This window comes from Cataglyphis hispanica, chromosome 15 (genome assembly GCF_021464435.1).
Source record: "Cataglyphis hispanica isolate Lineage 1 chromosome 15, ULB_Chis1_1.0, whole genome shotgun sequence".
Lineage (NCBI taxonomy): Eukaryota > Metazoa > Arthropoda > Insecta > Hymenoptera > Formicidae > Cataglyphis > Cataglyphis hispanica.
The window spans coordinates 3,135,277-3,154,837 of NC_065968.1; the positions used below are offsets into that span (position 1 = coordinate 3,135,277).

Sequence of the window (19,561 nt, forward strand, 5' to 3'; positions counted from 1 at the left end):
ATGTATGTATGTATGTATGTATGTATGTATGTATGTATGTATGTATGTATGTATGTATGTATGTATGTATGTATGTATGTATGTATGTATGTATGTATGTATGTATGTATGTATGTACGTACGTACGTACGTACGTATGTATGTACGTACGTATGTATGTATGTATGTATGTATGTATGTATGTATGTATGTATGTACGTATGTACGTATGTACGTATGTACGTATGTATGTACGTATGTATGTATGTATGTATGTATGTACGTATGTATGTATGTATGTATGTATGTATGTATGTATGTATGTATGTATATAATTTTTTTTATTTTAATATAATATATATTTAATATATGTTTGGTGCAATAATTAAAAGAAATACTACGAAAATTGATATATAATTAATATGTATGATGATTTTCATATAGGTATTAAATGAAGCCGTAGGTGCACTGATGTGGCACACGATAATTTTGACAAAGGAGGATTTGGAAAAGTTCAAGACGCTGCGAATTATCGTTCGGATTGGTTCCGGCGTGGATAACATCGATGTTAAAGCAGCCGGCGAGCTCGGCATTGCGGTGTGTAATGTGCCTGGCTATGGCGTTGAAGAAGTGGCCGATACAACTCTTTGTCTTATACTAAATCTTTATCGACGCACTTACTGGCTTGCGAATATGGTGCGCGAGGGAAAAAAGTTCACAGGACCAGAACAAGTAAACTTTTATTTTACTTTTAGCTACTATCATTATATTAGAATTATATTATTTTTGTTGAAAATATATATTATTATTATTTAAAAGTGAAAGATCTACTAGAGAGCTTTAAAATTGTTGGATAATTTTCTGTATGTTATAAATCTTTTGTCATGTTTTGCATGTGTTTCAGGTGAGAGAAGCAGCAACTGGTTGCGCAAGGATACGGGGTGACACACTAGGTATTGTAGGCCTAGGTAGGATCGGTTCTGCTGTTGCGTTGCGTGCCAAAGCTTTTGGCTTTACTGTCATCTTCTATGATCCTTATTTGCCAGACGGCATCGAGAAATCGTTAGGTCTCACCAGGGTTTACACATTACAGGTTTGTACACTTTACATTTATTATGAAGCTATAATTATAAAAGACTTTAATTATTGTCTCAACTGTTAGATCGATTTGGAAGTATAAATTTTTAAATATAATGATATAATGTAATATTTAACCCTCTATGGGCCGAATTTTTGTTTTAAATCCTGTCCTGATGTTAATTAAATTTAAATAAATTTTGTTTTAAATTAAAAAAAAATTTGTTTTAAATATTTAAATTGTTTTAAATATTCACTATGTGACTTTCAAGTCATGCGGCCTATAATGTTCGCATAATTATTTGGTAAAATATCGATAAATTGAAATGTGACCTGAAAGTTACACGGGCCCATAGAGGGTTAATAATAGCGTTTGTATATATATGTCAATAAAAATTTAATCTATTTTATATTCAGCCTAAATTGCTATTCTAGAAATTAAGTTTAACTATTATATTTTTATTTCAAAATGATAATTTTCAATATAAATTTTTTTCGTATAATATTGTGATGAATAATAAATTTTTATTCTACACATAAAATGTAAAGTTCTTGGATATTAATGGTTAGCAATTAATTTATTTTGATGTTATTATTAAAAGAAATTAATTTTAAATCAATTTTATTATATATGTAAAAGTAAGTTAAATTTCTTACTGCAATATTTTAATATAAATTGAAACTTTATATGTCGAAGAGAAAAATTATATATTTATTCTTATATTTAATCAGAATATATTTAAAAAATTTTATAATTGATTATATATGTAACAAACTGAAAATTTTTGAAAATTTTTGATAATTATTTTTCATTTTTTAACCAAAATTATTTTTTATTATAGGATTTGCTATTTCAATCAGATTGTGTATCTCTACACTGTACCTTGAACGAACACAATCACCATCTAATAAACGAATATACTATCAAACAGGTATGTACACGCGCACACCCGCACATATATATACTATATTTATATATGTATATGTGAATGTATCTATAAAATTATAAGGAATATTTATATAAACTCGATATTTAGAGACTTTATAGTACAATTTAATCGATTTTACAAATCAATTTTATTATATTATAAAAGGAAAATAATTTGTATTACAAAGACACAGCATTTTTAAAAGATTATTCATTATTTATTAATTGTTACTAGTTTATCAGTACATATTTTTGACATTATATTCAGAGATACGATAATGTATAATTTAATTTATACATTATTATTTACTGCGAAACTAATAAATCTGTGGGAATATATTATCGAAATTTATTTATTTTATTTGAATTAGTTAAAAAACATTAATAATTATAACTTTTGTGGCATATATAATAAAGTAAAAATGATAATATAAGTTAACTATTTTATGAGGAAAAAAACATGTTTGTATTTATTGTTTGTAGATGAGACCTGGAGCATTTTTAGTCAATACAGCGCGAGGTGGTCTGGTAGACGACGATGCGCTTGCTGCAGCGCTCAAACAAGGTCGAATTCGCGCGGCGGCGTTAGATGTTCATGAAAACGAGCCATACAACGTCTTTCAGGGTCAGTCCGCGAATCAGTGTGAGTCTTATCTGTCCCGGTGCCTAACTCCGTCTCAACTGACTATTTGTTACCTTTCCAAACTTCCTTCATGGCTTAAAGAAAAAAAAATAAAAGAAAAAAAAAGATAGTAGTGACATAAGAGAAAGAAATAAGAAAAAGAGAAGCAGTCATAATGAAGACGTATATTTTATGGTAAAAATAATTTTATATAATTTTTCTGGCAATTCTATATGTATATATAATTAATAAAAATATTAGTAAGAATAGATTAAATTAATCTAAGTTTCTATGCAATTTTATTATTTATATCTTATATTCAATACACAGAATCACGGAAGATTGTCTATTATATATTACATTCTATATAGAATTATTCATGACTTATATATATTATATAAGAAAAGTACCAGTTTTTTTAATCTCATTTTTCTATATTATATACGTCTTCTGAAAAAATATCGGACGTCATTAAATCATATTTGCGTTGCTTTTGATTTTCTTGATCGTCGATTTTGCAATGTATATTGTACAGGTCCATTGAAAGATGCGCCCAATTTACTGTGCACCCCACATGCCGCCTTCTATAGTGATGCAAGCTGCACCGAGTTACGCGAGATGGCCGCGAGCGAGATACGACGGGCGATCGTCGGCCGCATACCCGACTGCCTGCGCAACTGCGTGAACAAGGAATACTTCCTTTCCTCGACTGGGTAAGCGCCCTCTTCCCCAGCCAGGCTCTGTCTGCCTGTCTCCCCCTGCCTCTCGCGATTCTCAGAGTTCGAAAAATAATTAAAAAAAAAAGAAGTCTGTCTTCACGATTTGTTGAATGAAAAAAAAAGACGTAGACGGATATTTAAATACATATATATATATATGTATATATGTATATATATGTATGCATATATATATATATATATATATATATATATATATATATATATATATGCAGTTATATTGACACAGTATATTACATTTATATACGATGTTTACATTCCTCTCTCTTCTTTTTTCTTTGATTGCAAATCACCGGGGGAAAAGGGATACAGTGACTGTCACGAAATTGATCAAATTTATGTAAAAAATTATCTATAAAGATTCGTATTGTACATTTTAGAAATATATTATTTGTATCTTTCTATAGCGTAAGCTATAAAAATGTACTAAGAATGTATCATTTATATATTTTTTCTGATAACGCGAACTGTAAAAATTTGTTTTTATACATATGCCTGCTCTCTTCTCCCTCCTTCTTATTGTATTAAGGCTCCTGGTCCCTCACTGCAGCGCCATTTTAAGTTTTGACATCAAAAAAATTGCATGAATTTTTTTTCTCGCACTATGCGTCGAATTAAATTAGTTCTTTTTTTATGATTCTTAATTAATCAAAGGCTTTGGTTCGTATTTATGTTCGTATATCAATAGATCAATTTTCGACTATTGTAAAAAATGTTTATCTTCATGAAAAAACATTCATTAAAACACGCGTACATAGATTTATTAGAGAATACCAATTAAAAAGAGAGTTTTTGTATGTGTATTTTAATTTATATTCTCAATTTATTTATAATATTAAAATTTATATTCTTAAAGACGAATGGCTGTGAAACTAATTTACTTTGATTCGTATTAGCGAGAAAAATAATTTATGATTTGTTGCTTCTGACTTCATAATCTTCCTGACAAGTGCTGATTTGTATATATCTATATATATATATATATATATGATATACTCTCTGCTCTTTCTAAAAAATCAAGACACGAATTGCGTGTATATGGCGCTAATCTCAGAACATATAACTTATTATATTGGGTTATGATGTCATAATACCTTAAGACTGATTGAAGAGAGCGAGAATCTTTTTATATTATTTTTATAATATTTTATACTATTTATTATTACTATCATATATAATAAGAAGATATAAAATATATTATTGGAAAAATGGAATAAATGAAATTAAAAATTAAAATTAAAATTAAAGATATATCAAAAGGCTTTAAAAACTAAAAAAAAATAAATAAATAAACATGATGAGAAAAAGAAAGAAAATGGATAAGACGGATAATTTTATAAGCTAATGGGTTTTTTGGTTTATCATCATTTGTTTATTTTTGAAAATTTTAAAAAGTGACATTCTAAATTCTAAACTATCTTAAATTTATATTATAATTTAAAGAAACTAAAATTATGCTTAAAATAAAGTTATGAAAAACACATTTATTGAAAAGAAAAAAAAGATTTAAAATTATTTATATAAAAATATAAGGTCCATTTCTTCCAAAATTTTTTTATATCTTTTATTAAAACAATTTTCACACAGTACTAGCAAAATAATGAAAGAATTTCAGAAAAATGATAAAAATATTTTAAAAAAGGATACACTTTTTCTTCTTTGTAGAGAATAGAAAAAAATAATTTTTTTTTTTTAATAAGGAAAAATCGTAATAAAAATTTTTAAAATTGCTGAAAGAAGAATATTAAACGTTGAAATATCCAGTTGAATTGTCTAAGATGGCGATTGTAACAACAAGGAAAGAGGAGCCAGAAACCTTAACTAAAATTTAACGGAAAAATTCTTAAAATATTATTAGATCAATTTCGTGATATGAGTAACACTGTATCTCTGGTAATTTTCAGAAACGGCTTTTCGAGCAGATGTTAACTTCTCTTCTCTTCCGAGTGAAAGTCCGAAAGCGATCGTGAAACTCGAGCGTGACAAAATCTCTCGATGCGTGTGTGTATAGAGTATAAAGACTAAGCGCTTAGACGAGACTTATATAGAAAATGAAACGAAAGAAAGAGACAAAGAAAAAGACGATTCCGTTCTCGGGAATCTTGATGACCTGTGTGTGCGTTCTCGCGTTCCTGTTCTCGTTGGCGAGGAACGATTGCTACTCTACCTAGAGCACACCTAGAGCGCCACTTAGAGCGTAATGAAAAGTCACACACAGAGTCAAAAAGAAAAAGAAAATTGGAAGCTACTCTACACACTACAAATAAAAGCTACTCTACTACATAAGTACTGAAAAAAAGTGGCGCGCGAAATTTTCAAGGTCTCGCCCATGATGTTGTTTTTCGCTTTCTCTTTTCTTCAGCAGTTACTCCGAGGGCATCAACGGCGGATACTATGCGGGGGCGCTGCCGGTTCAACAGACAGCGCATTCGACGACTCCTCACGATACTGCGCCCCCACCCCCGGTGCCTGGTGCCGGCGGTGGCGGAGGTAGCGGCGGGGCCGGTGTTGGAGGGGGCGGGGGCAGCGGAATCGGCGGGCCCAACTCCTCGTCCTCGTCTGCCGTAACGGTGACGGGGGCCGCGGGCGGCGGGGCCGGCGGCGCGGGAGGTGCGAGCAGCGGGCCCGCAGGGCCGCAGGGCCCCCCCGCTGCGGTCGGCGGCGGCGGACCCCCGTCTGCCGCGGGCGTGGTGGGTGCGGCCGCCGCCGGCGGGCCTGGCGGCGGCGGTCCCGCGGCCGGGGCCCCCACCGCCGGACTGCCCGGTCTACCACACAGCATAGTGAGCGAGCCCGATCCCCGGCCGAGCCCGCCCGCCCCGAGCCCCCGTTGACCTTGAATAATATAATAATAACGACCCTCTGATAACGTGAACGAACCACTCAGCCCTTCCCCCATTATCTACCTTTTAGCCCCCTTTTTCTGCCCCTTTATACCCCCGCCCCCAAGTCACACACTAAACTCGAGCTGCAACTACTACATCAGCACAGCACTACACCACCCTTAATTTTATCCCCTTGATGATTAGATTGAATCAGTTAATAAGCTAACTGGAAGTAATTGCTGTTACTTCTTCTCCAGCGATGGGAATAATGATGGCGAAAGAACGGCCGATACGACTGCCCCATAAAATCTGTCCGCTCCACTTCTTCCGAGAAACTCTAGAGGGAGATCTGTGCTTGAGAGAGAATGACATAAGAAGTAGACGAGAAGAACAGAGAGCAAGAAAGTATGAATGGGAGAAATAGATGAATTTTATTGAATATTAGTGCGCGCTCTGGTGTGTATTAAAGGCTTGAATATAAATTGCTACATAAAGATTCGTAGATCAATTGATGTAGAGATACATACATAAACTTTTGCGTAACGAGTTGTACAAAAATGATACAAGTTTATACATAACTTTACATAAACTTTTGTATACAAATTGGAATAAAGATGTATGTATACATAAGTCGTCAAATTGGGTTAGATGCTTTTTACCACAAGTTATCATAACATTGACGGAATATACGTAGTTATTAATATAACTTGACGAGAAAAATAGGATCTTCTATTATTAACATTTTATCAAATTATAATTAATATTATATTATAATTAGTAATTATTCATTACAAATTAATAATCCATTAATGTTAATATATTAATATATTAATATATTAATATTAATATTTTAAGACCGATAAAAATATATTTATATTAATCTTTTTTTGCGATATACGAGAAAACTGTTTTGAAATTACCAATAAATACAAAATTGAAATGAAATTTTGACTATCTTTTCTTCATTTATTATTTTCATAATTGTATAAAATAATGTCATAAAGCAGCAGGAAATCTTAAAATTGAACATAAAATTAAATATTTTTCTAATTATTAATTTATATTGCCAAAAAATATTTATACAGTGTTCTCGTAAGGCTTATATGAAGTGTATAAATATTTAGTAAATTCTTAAAGAATAATTGATTATACACTTTAGAAATTTCACTTTTATATTTCTAACAGCAAAGATTAATATATATATTGAAGTCAAAATTAAAAATGGAATATATATTGATCATGTTATTGATCAAGGCTCTTATATTCATGCCTTTGCCTAGTTTATATAAGTTAGCAGGTTTTAAGGCATCAGTGCGCACTAATGCATTCAATCAAATTGATTATAAAAAAAGAAAGAGTGAGAAAAAAATAAAAGAATGATAGAAGCAAAATGTGCGTGTGTATATGTGGGGGTATGTGTGAAACAGAAAAGAATGAGCGCGCGCGCGCGCTCGAGAAAGAGAGAAAAAGAATATGAACGTGAAAGTTGCAGTCTACTTGTGCATATATGTGATTTTCTGCTCGCATTTTTACATTTATAGAGCCGCACGGATGGAATGCATTTTGATGTAATTTTTGCGATTAAACCAAATACAGTTGGACAGAGCATAATGATGACAGTATAATGAAGACAGTCGGTCTATCTCGCGATCTATCTTCCAGTTTCTGGTAATTTTATACAACATAGATTTGTTTGGTTTAGCTGCGCTTTTTCTCGCACTTTTTTCCTTTTTACACAAGAAATTTAGAAAATAATATCTAAATTTTACAATAAATAAAGTTTAATCAGGTTCTATAGAAATACTATTAATTAAACAGAAGAGAGATAAATATTAAGATTTGCAAATGTATATTCGATACAACACAACACAATGTAAAATATATTGGGTTGATTAATAAAAAAGAAAAAAACTTTCCCATATACGCAAATCTTGCTGAAATCATTAAAAAAATTTTTTTTCTTTGTTGATTCTAAATAAAACAATTCCTATTTTTATATAACTCTGAATAAGATAATTCTATATAAAACATGTAATATATTAATATCAAATTTAAAAAATTTTTAAATCAAGATATTTTTTTAAAGCAAAAATGAATAAATCTTTTTATCAATCTAAAATATCCATGATACACATACACACAAAAGTGAATAATTAATGATTCTGTATAATTTATTGATTCTATAGTAGTGAACATAATGAAAATTTGATGGAAAACATATTTTTTTAAATATATAATATACAATAATATATATGTATGTACATTCAACTGTACTATCATTAGTACACATGTATAAAGAAATATTTGTTTTTGTTATAATTTAATTACATTAAATTAGTAATTAAATATTTCTATTTTCTATTTCTTTTCAAAGAAAAGTAAAGCAGAAAATAGTTTGCCATTGATATAATAATATCAGATTGTGATCAAGAGAAAAAGATAATTTACTTTTTGCTAAATTTTATTTTTTAATTTTATTTTTTTTTCTCATAGTAGAAAGAAACAAATCAAATTTTTAATCAACCTAATATAATGCATTTATATATATAATTTGTGCGCGCAAGTTGAATCAACTTGTAATAAATATACTAAAAGAAAGTGAATGATGACATAGTGCAGGAAAAGCGCGATTGAAACGAACATACATGAAAGAAACTTATTCATGAATGAAAGTCATTGATATTTAGATAATGATCTTTAGGATCATGATCTTAAGAATTAATAATAATTATAATTGAAAGGGTTTAGTACGAATGTTAAGCAAATTAAGCAGTTCTTCCTTTTTTGTAAAACAAAAAAAAAGAAGGGCTTTATTCACGAAAATGAGTGTTGCAAAAAATATAAAGTATTGTACGCGATATTATGTTTAGTTTCATTGCCGTATAAATTTGATTATTATTATATGTAGTTGATATGTATTAATTACTTTCATCAAGATACGTCTTTTGATTTTTATCTTGTTAGATATTAATGAGCGATTCTCTTAATTTCTTAAGCAATTTCCTTAATATTTTTGATTTAGGAAGAAATATCGCAACGTCCTAATTTCTTAAAATCGATTCTTTTCATTTTTTTGTCTTATCCTTGATTGTATGTCGCGATACGTCTTACACTATAATATTCCTATCATTATGTTTATTTCGAATAGTTGTGTATCATATTGAATATTTTACATCTCAGTATATTTGCTTAATGAATAAAAAAGAAACGAAAACAAATTCTTTCCCTGCACAATTATTTACCCTAGTTTTAATAATTGAAGAGCGCTAATTATACAAATATTTCGATATTCTTACCGAGTCATTAAATTTGTCACACTGTATTTGGATTCGCACGTGTTGTTTTCGTTTTCAATTTTTTGATAAATAATTATATAACAATAATTATATAACGATAATTCTCTGTGAAATATCAAACGATCCAGCGATTTTTTAGAAATATAATTTTTTTTTTTTTTAGAATAGAGATGATTCTCTAAGCTAAATTATATATTGAAACGAAAAAGTGTACTTTAAATTATGAAAATACTACACGAACACAGAAGATGATTAGGATGTCAAAACAAATTTTGCAAAGTATCCGTAACATATGTAACAATTTATTTTAAGCAAATGTTTTGATGCGTTTTCAGAATAATGCAGTACTTTTATCGTGACAGAAATTCATATTATAATTAGTTAATCATCGATAATTAGCATTACTTTCTATAATAGAATTTTTTGCAAAATATAAAAAATATGTATTATGATAAAACAACTGTAATGATCATCTTTTGATAAGTGAGGTTGATTGATTTAAAGCGAGATTGGCAGCAAACGCAGTGAAAAATTGAGAGAAAAAGAATGCAGGAAAGAAAGAGAAAGAGGAAAAAAATAGTATATACTAAAAACGATTTTTTATCGATTTATAATTATAATACGATTATTGGATTAAGTGAAGTAATTGCGATGTTGAAAACATTTGAATATAATTATGAAAAAGATAAGAATTTAAGAAGAGACAAAAAAATAAGGAAAATGAAATGGACAATTTTTTGAGATAAATTATGGAGAAATGATAATATATATAATGACATCAATAATTAAATAAAAAGGAAGAATATTATGGAGATGATCTATTTTACAGAGAAACATATCTCTGCGATTTCTTATTTCAATAATTTTTCAATTTTTTTGAAAATTTATTATGGAATAGATACTATTATAAAAACATAGTGAGATAATAATTAATTTATACTAATTAGCGAAGAATTTTAAGAGAGATTATGAAGTGATAAAAAAATGATATTAAATGTATATATTATTGAATTTGCAGAGAACGTTGCAAATGATTTTTGTTTTCAATTTTCAGCGGCTGATATGTCACAAGAAGTATAGCCTTCGTAATTTAACTCACTAAGGGCTTTTTTCAAAGAAAATTATATATATATATATATATATATATATATATATATATATATATATAAATTTTATTTTTTTTATTGATACGATTTAGTGAAAAAAAAATTAATTAAAAATTTTCTTTGAATAATTAATGTGTGATTTTAATAATAAAATCGCACCATTAAATTTCCCCATAATTTATTATTTTTTTAGATTAAACGCATTATTGACAAATAATAAATTACCAATTTTTCGAATATTATTTAATGAAATTTAAATGTTAATCGTGGAAAAGACAGAAAGAAAATTATGCAATATATATAATTAAAATTTTTGATATAATAAAAGCATATATTTTCTAAAAAATATTTACTGTGATTCGAAGATTGTAAAAAAAATTTATAAAAATTATATATATATATAACAGTTGTTTACATTTAAATTTTGTAAAATTTATCACAGTTTTTTTCTGTCTATTATAAATTTTTTAATATTACACAATTTTTTTTTAAATTAAATTCTTTATGATATAATATGGCCTTTGGTGAGTTAAAAATCATTTGATTTAAGAAGAAAGAAAAAAAAAATAGACTGAAGTTAGTATTCTTGGAAGTGTGTCTGAGATGTAATTTGCAAATTGTTGCGATAGAACCTTTGCTTTTCCTAGTGAAGAAACGCAAGAAAAATCATTCCAATTTGGACTAGAAAGAAAATCCGAGATTATAGAAACCAGAAGGAAAAATAACATGAAATAACGTAGCAAGCAATGAGAATCAGAGAGAAAGAGAGAGAGAGAGAGAAAAAGAGTGTGTATGAGAGAGAGAGAGAGAGAGAGAGAGAGAGAGAGAGAGAGAGAAGAAACACAAAGCATCACAAATACACTTATACATATACATATACATAGAGCGCGTGATAGAAATGTACACACATTTTTGAATACACTACGTACATAAAAAACATGAGATACGTCTACAGCATGACAAGATGGTCCTCGAGATTAAAAATCTTATTACTTCTTAAAAGAAGAAGAGAAGAGAGAACAGAATCAGCTCGTCATGGCGCAGTCGTATCGACATAACGTAGAAAAACATTATACATATTTCTTTTTTTTTTCAAAAATATAAATACGTCATTATATATATAAATATATAAATATAAATATATATATATATATATATATATATATATATATATATATATGTATATATATATAGAAAATGTGAGTGTGAGTGAAAGTAAGAGAGAAAGAGAAAAAGCGAGAGAGTGAAAATAATTTACTTGAGAAGAAAACTACGGAGAAAATTGTTCTCATTTATATATAGTTTTAAATGCGGAGAGATTTGTGAATTGAAACGCAGATGAGGATTATTCGAGATAATTCTGTAAGAAGGAAACACATGAAGAAAAATAATCCTTGTGGAATACATATAAAATGTGGAATTACAAATGAGCGAGCGAGAGAGAGGGAGAGAAAGAAAGAGAGAAAGAGAGAGAGAGAGAGAGAGATGTTGCTTTTAATTAATAATTAGTTTTTAAATGAGTTCTTTTCATGCGAATATACTTGTATAGATAGATCAAACGATATTCTGTAACATTTGTTTCTTCTTTTTGTTTTCATTTCGTTTTTCGTTTTTTCGTTTCTCGACAAGTAAAAATCGACGGCACCAAAACTATGTCTTTGTTCATTGCGATTATACATAAAGAAAAAAAAAAGAGAAGCGAACTACAACATAAAAAAAAAAGAAGAAGAGCCACTTGACACACTCGATGACGATAGAATAAATATTTGAAAAAAGGTGGTGTCGAGATAAAACGAGCAACATTATTATTATAATTAATAATAATTATAATAAATACAATATTTGTACAATAATATCGACGGAATTTTGCTTGCTGTGTGCTGTGTTAAATATGCTGCACACTCGAGTCTATTACCCTATTTTACACCCATCCTGAACCAATATACATGTAAGACAGAGTGCACGAGCCTAGTATTAATTAGAGTTAACAATCAGAATCATGTAAAACAATCTTTCATTAATCTTAAGAAAAAGAGAGAGAGAGAGAGAGAGAAAGTTTCTGCCCAGTTTGACTTGTGATCATCATTTGATATCTCCATTAAACTTGAATTTTATTAGATTATATTTGTAGTATTTATGAAATGACTAAAAAGAAATAATGTTATTTATAAAAATAAATATTGCAATTTTTTATGCATTTTTTGATAAGCAATATGTTGAGAAAACTGAGAGAAATATTGTTGATAATAAAACAAATATATATCTAAAAGAATTGATTATGTCAAAAAATATTAAATATCGTATGTCAAGAGTAATATTATTTATAATATTTAAAATTTCTGGCATAGTTATCAAAGATTTGTATGATCGCGATTTTATTTCGAGAATATATCTCATTTCCTAATAATAATTTTATAATTACACACATACAAACATACTGTTCAATATATAATTTAGTGTATAATTTAGTTGTAATTTTCATTACATAATTTCATAATAATGTATAAATTTTTATACATTTTTTTTTTTGTTACGAATTTTAGGAATTTACAATTCGCCGAGTTTGATGGCATAAATGCAGAAAAGTTATATGCCAGATAGCTAAGTCTATTCAATACAAATTGTGCAAGATGCTACAAATTTTCTCGGCAGAAAGATTATAGATTTTATACATTTGTTGTACGCAATGATATCAGTAGAGAGATGATTAGTACTAAAAATATATAAAAGTTTGCCAGAAAAATACGACGAGATCAAGCACAGATCTGTAGCACAGTCCAATGCAAGAGCTGTCAGTAAAACATATGTCAATAAAACAAATTTGATGCAATTAACACAGTTAATTTCTGCAGACAATTGGTTTACTGTACATTTATTCACGATGATTTTTTTGTAAAGTACACAGACGAGATATCGAAACTTCTTTCTTCAATTAATTATACTGATAAAAATTAATTATTCTAGTATTAAATTATATGTATATGTATATTATAATGAGAGACACGCTCGCCTTATGTTTTATTTTTCTGGCGAGTTTGTTCTTAATCGAATCACAGGTATACGACAGCATTTGGGAAACTGGCGCGCAGCACCGCTGTCATCGATCATCATCATCGTGGACTGTGTTGATGCGCGAGGACTGTGTCACGTCAGGGAACCGCCGTGAACTCTCATATGCCTATTGAGATTACCGCTCTGACTAAATCTAAGCAGACATAGCTTACACTGGTACGGTTTCTCACCGGAGTGAATACGCAGGTGCTTGGTGAGCGTCGAGCTGTCGGAGAACGCCTTCTTGCAGAATCGACATCTGGAAAAAAATGAGTAATTGTTAAAGAATATTAATCATTCTAAATGATATGAGAGAGCATAAAAAATTAACATATATAGGGTATACCAGAGTTAATGAATTCAAGTCAATGAAGGGTCTTATAGAAAATTGAATTTGAAACAAAAAAGTTCCAATAAACATAAGTCCGAAAATAACTTCGTTAAAAAGTTATAAGACCCTAAAATTTCATTGATCTGACCTGAAACACCCTGTATAATAATAGGAAATTATAATGAATAATTAGTGAAAAAATTAAACGGTTAAAATATTCCTTAAAGAAAATTGGATTGATAGAAAATTATACAATGTTTCCTAATAATAACTGGGAAGTATTGAAGTGATGGATTCAGGACATAAAAAAAAAAGAAAAAAAATTCATATAACATGTATCCGATATGACGTTGTTTTGGAGTTACATATATCAAACATATATATTTATATGAACTTTTTTTTTACTTTTGTATCCTAAATCCATCAATACTTATTAGGAAACATCCTGTTTAAGGGTATTCTTAGTTACATATTTTATAAATTTTATTATTAAGATATATATATATATATATATATATATATATATATATATATATATTAAAAAATTAATAAAATAACTATTTGTAGAAATTTGTTGAGATTTTTGTTCTTTGGTCGATTTAGAAAAATTTACAATTAATTTCGGATACGTACCTATAGGGTCGTTCGCCCGAATGCGTTCTCATATGCGTAGTCACCGAGCTGCTTTGAGAAAATCTTCTGTCACACACTGGACATCGAAATGGTTTTTCCCCAGAGTGTGTTCTCGCGTGAGCAGTCAGATTCGCCGCTTGGCTAAACGCCTTCGAGCACGCGTGGCATCTTCAAAAAATATTAAGTTTCATATTAATTAAAAATATTAAATTTAAAATATTAAATAATAATAATAAGCGGGATAAAATCAGAAGAAAATATAAAAGAGGAAGGTTAATTGGGGGGAGGAGGGGAGAGCCCAGACGCCGTTCTTAGAGCTCTCTCCGCACCCAATTAGCCTTTCCTTTTTATATTTTCTTCTAATTTAATAATCTCACGATATGGGAAGAAAATACAGATCATTTTTTCAGTGTTTTATTAATACTGTCACTAGAGTAATTTTTTCCTAAAATGAATACAATTAAATAAAATTGAATATTCTAGGATAAATAGATTTTTTTTTTCTGACAAATTTTAACTAATTTAATTTAATTTTAGATGTCCCGTTTACTATTCCGTTCAAGGATACCGACCTGAACGGCTTTTCCCCAGAATGTGTACGCAGATGAGTTTTGAGAGTGCTAGGTCTGGCATATGACTTGCCGCATATCCTGCACAGATTGGGTCTGCCATTATCGTCGGGGGTGACGCCGCCCGTCGCGGTCGGACCTGTCGTACCCATGCATATCGCGTGTTCACCCCCGAGCTGCAGCCGGCCACCACCATGATGTGGCTGGGGGTGAGAATGGGAATGGCCGCCGATCAAGCCGCTATTGGCCGGTGCGCCCTGATTCACCCTTACGGTCGTTTGCGCCGCCGCCTCCACCGGATTGCCGTACTGAGGGGCGGGACTTAAAAGAGGTTCCACACCCCAAGCCGACGAATAGCTTTGCTCGTATCTAGAAACATATACGCGCACAAAGATAGAAGATATATATAGATGTATGTCAAAAGGTAGGGGTAAGATTAAATAACTGCACTCTCTCTTTAAAGAGGATGTAGAAAACGAGATGGTGACTACTATAGGAAGAGAGAAATATTTTTATAGGAATAATGAAGATTAAGATTCTTGAAGAATAAGGGTTTTGAAGACGATATTAAGAATGAAAATTCAAGGCAAATCTTTTAATTAATTTTTTATATATTTTGTATGAATATTAATTAGTTTGAAAGAAAAAGAGAGAGAAAGAGCATATTATATATTATAAAAATAGTAGATAATAATTAGAATAAAATCAGTAGATAATATTATTATAATATTTATCAGGAGATAAATATATAATAAATATATCTTCATTTTAATTGATTTTTCAATATAATAACATTTATATAAAAGAAAAAAAAAAGAAGAAAAACGAAAAAAGAAGAGAAAAGAAAAAAATTCTTACCCAGAGTGCATGTTCATGTTCATCGTCATGTTCATCGAGACATTGACGGACATGGCGGATGCAGAACCGTAATGACCCGGACCCGGAACCGACGGTCCTAGATTCTGCACGTAGTCTTGTGAGTAGTGATGGGCTGCGGTAGAGCCAGCCCCGGTAGGATAATAGCCAGCTGTCGGACTTCCAGGATGCACCACTGCGTGTTTCAAGGATAAAAGGACATCGGCAACGCCCTCGCCGTTCGCGCCGTTGCCGGCCCTTGGCACGCATTCGCCGCGCGAACAGCCCCAGCTGGAAGAAACTTTGAATTTTATGGGTTCCGAATCATCGGATTTGTAGATTAATAAAAGCAAGATTCTAAAAGAGAGAGAGAGAGAGAGAGAGAGAGAGAGAGAGAGAAAATTATGAATTAAAAACAAGAGATCCCTTCAAACATCATATCAAGAATTTGAAAGGAAGAAGAGAAAAAGAAAAAAAGAAAGAAAAGAAAAAGATATGAAGAAGGACAAAGAGAACAGATCTGCTTACTTGTACGTTCCCGAACAAGGGCTGAAGAGCCCGGGAGGCAGCGGATCCAGGTCCAACGGCGGTAGAGGAAAACCCGCCATGTCGTCGACCCAAAAGCTGCCGCCGAATTCGCTTACGGCCTGGCCGGAAGTGGAAAGTTGCTGGGCTTGATCGGCGCCGATGTCATTCGGCGAGCTCTGTAGATCCTGTAAGCGCAGCGTACCCTGCAAAGCGGCACCGAGGACGGCTGCCTCCTCGTTTTGATTGTCGGTTGATAGAGCGTCGTCGCCCGCGAGAACGCCCAGCGGTCCAGAACAGAGGCTGGATGAGATGGTCGCCTCGATGCTGCCGACGGAACCTAAAGGGAAATTCAGGAAAACCAAACTGAACTTTACTGGTGCGAATGTTTATTATCTATTTAGTTTAAGAAACGTCAAAGCGTTAAAAAATAATTTTTAAAAATGTTAAACTTAACCATCTTACGAAAGCTTCTAAATTCTGCATATCAGGTATGTTTCAAACTGTGTTCCAGAACACAAAAATGACATTCCATCATGTCATCAGAGTCAGTTGATTAGAATAATCCCGATATTGACACTTGTGTCATTCATCCTCCTCTTCTGCCGCCCTTCCCCCGATTTATGTCATTGTGATATTTTTCAATTGTATAAATGTCAAACATCGTTTTTCGAAATAGCTATTATTGATTCGTTCTAGAGAATATGCAGAGTAATAATATTGGAATTCAAATACGCTAATTTTCTTTACATTTTTCGATATTTAAAGTGATTTTTTTTTTTTTTTAAATTGTGAATACAAATATCGACACATACTTCGGCGAATTATTCATCACTTTTTAACGTTGTAAAATATTTGAACGTCAGAAAGTGTATAATTTTAAGAGAACATAAGAACAGATACAATACTAATACTTTTGAAATGATATTTGACATTTTATATATAGAGTGATACAATAAATAAAAAGATCAACTGTATATTAATTTTGTACAATTTTCAAACTATTTTAACTATTCGCGGATCGAAAGATGTGTTGCAATTAAATCCGCTTTGATTTTTTTCACTGTGTGCAAAACTATCTTCCTCACGTCGTCCTCAACGTCCCTTTGTCTAGGGATGCTGCAAACCCCGGATCTCACCTGTACCGAGGGTGTACGGCGACTCGGAGGTGTTGACCGCGTGATGATTCTGTAGAAACTCCATCTCTGCGAAATTTCCGACAGCGATCTATCCCCCGGATGTACACCCCTGCGCCCGCCTGTCCACCCTTCCTCTTCGCAACCCTCGGCCTCCTCTCTTTCTCTATGGAGACGCGCTGCTGTCGGTCCAACCCTCTCCGGTCGTCCTGGTAACGACGCGCAGCTTCACCGCGAACCGCCGTTCGCCATCGATGTTGTGTGTTTTTTTTTTCCGCTACACAAGGTAGATGTGAAAGTGAGTGTGGTTAAAGTATATTTTGATTGTTTCATTAAAGGCGTGCCGTATCAATTTTATCAAACATATTGCGAGGATTATGGAAGAATTTATGGGAGAATTTGATTGATTCGGAAGATCATGTATTTTTTATAAAAGTTAGTTATTTTTCGAAAAATAAAATTTAAAATAGAAATTTTATTGCTACACAAAAATATTGGTCGTTACAAAATTAAAAAACTTTTGATTAAATTGTTGAACTTGTAAATAGAAAAGTTCGAGAGTGACGAAGTGAGTTCAAGACTAAATTTTTTTGATCGTTGCAATGTTTGATATTTTCCGAAAATATTAAAAAAGATTAAATAATTTTTTTTATTATGAAAATTGATGCTCACACGCCGTTGATTACAATATGACTAATTAAATCATATTGCAATCTTTTTCTGAGGATATTAATTTATTATAAAGAAAGAGAGAGAGAGAGAGGAAATCAGATAGATTCGATAAGTCTGATATCGTTTGATATCTTTTGAAGAAATAAGGAGGAACTTGAAGATTCTATCTTCAAGAGATAGAATCTCTCTGAAACTTTGCGATTGTTTCAATGTACATAATTATTTCCGTATTGGAAAATAATCTTTTAATTACGTTTAATTATGCGAATTCATCAAACGCATGATGCAAAGAGATTCTGTTGGAGATAAGTACTTGATGATTTTTTTTAAGTCTACGAGAAGTTGGGAATTAAATCATATACATTATATGTATATAATAATTAAAATAATTAAAATATATATATATATATATATATATATATATATATATATATATATAACAAATTATAATTTCTTATACAATTATTTTTAAATACTAATGTCATTTTCTCTATCTGTCTCTCTCTCTTTAATTTTCTGAAAATTCGAAGTATCTGTAATAAATTTTTTTAATTTTTTATTTAGGAGACTGAGCAATATATATATTACTAAATATATATATTTATATTATACTACTAATATATATATATATATATATATAAAATACTGTTTGATATATATCGATTTTTTTGTTTGATTTCCACGAGCTTTTCATCCTTAAATATAAAGCAATATTGTTTTTCCTCAAATTTTTTATAAATTTCGTTTTGCATAAAATACTCTTTTAGTATGAAGCGATTCATTTATGTATAAGTTTATGCGATAGGCACGACACGCACTGTTATAAGACCGGGAAGTGGCTGCGAAAATCAAGCAGATGAATCGATGAATGACTTTTTATGAATGACCGAATGAAGAAGGAAAATGCACGTGCATACGGCTGGCTACGCGCGTATAGACGTACCTTTATGGCTTGGAAGACCTGCCAATCCCCGCTAGAGGCTTCTGCAGAAAACCTGTCGTCGGATATTCCCATTCACAACACCGCGATGCCTCCATCTTCCCATATGATCCTTTACATCAGCCAGTATATTCTTCGGAATTTTTAATTCTTACAGTCCGTCTCGCATTCCGTTTTAATCATCGCGGAAAAATCACTCTCGCTTCCACCACGTAGCATAGAGTTTCTTCAAAGTGAAAAATTAACTACATAACACACACTTCAATCGTGATACATACGTTT

The 19,561-nt window shown here is 31.0% G+C and overlaps 2 protein-coding genes across 6 annotated transcripts in view; one reads left to right on the top strand and one right to left on the bottom strand.

Annotated features, from left to right (window-relative positions):
- The window catches only part of LOC126855127 (C-terminal-binding protein), a 32,335-nt gene extending 22,714 nt beyond the window's left edge, over nt 1-9,621 (top strand). For 2 of the 5 annotated variants that reach the window (XM_050602521.1, XM_050602522.1), the window contains exons 3-8: nt 424-711; nt 884-1,072; nt 1,899-1,988; nt 2,468-2,627; nt 3,142-3,319; nt 5,706-9,621. In XM_050602521.1, coding sequence (XP_050458478.1) covers nt 424-711; nt 884-1,072; nt 1,899-1,988; nt 2,468-2,627; nt 3,142-3,319; nt 5,706-6,174 — 1,374 coding nt within the window. In that variant the 3' untranslated portion in view covers nt 6,175-9,621. Of the gene's footprint in view, nt 1-423; nt 712-883; nt 1,073-1,898; nt 1,989-2,467; nt 2,628-3,141; nt 3,320-5,247 lie in introns of all 5 variants that reach the window. The other 3 variants (XM_050602523.1, XM_050602524.1, XM_050602525.1) reach the window with 3 other exon arrangements.
- Nucleotides 9,622-12,954: 3,333 nt separating this feature from the next.
- On the bottom strand, nt 12,955-18,508 carry LOC126855130 (protein glass-like). The gene is made up of 6 exons (XM_050602530.1): nt 17,671-18,508; nt 16,535-16,871; nt 16,010-16,297; nt 15,155-15,520; nt 14,583-14,750; nt 12,955-13,877 (listed from the first exon to the last, which is right to left on the bottom strand). The coding sequence occupies exons 1-6, from the start codon at nt 17,732-17,734 to the stop codon at nt 13,712-13,714; spliced, it is 1,389 nt and encodes a 462-aa protein (XP_050458487.1). The 5' UTR covers nt 17,735-18,508; the 3' UTR covers nt 12,955-13,711.
- Nucleotides 18,509-19,561: the final 1,053 nt, after the last annotated feature.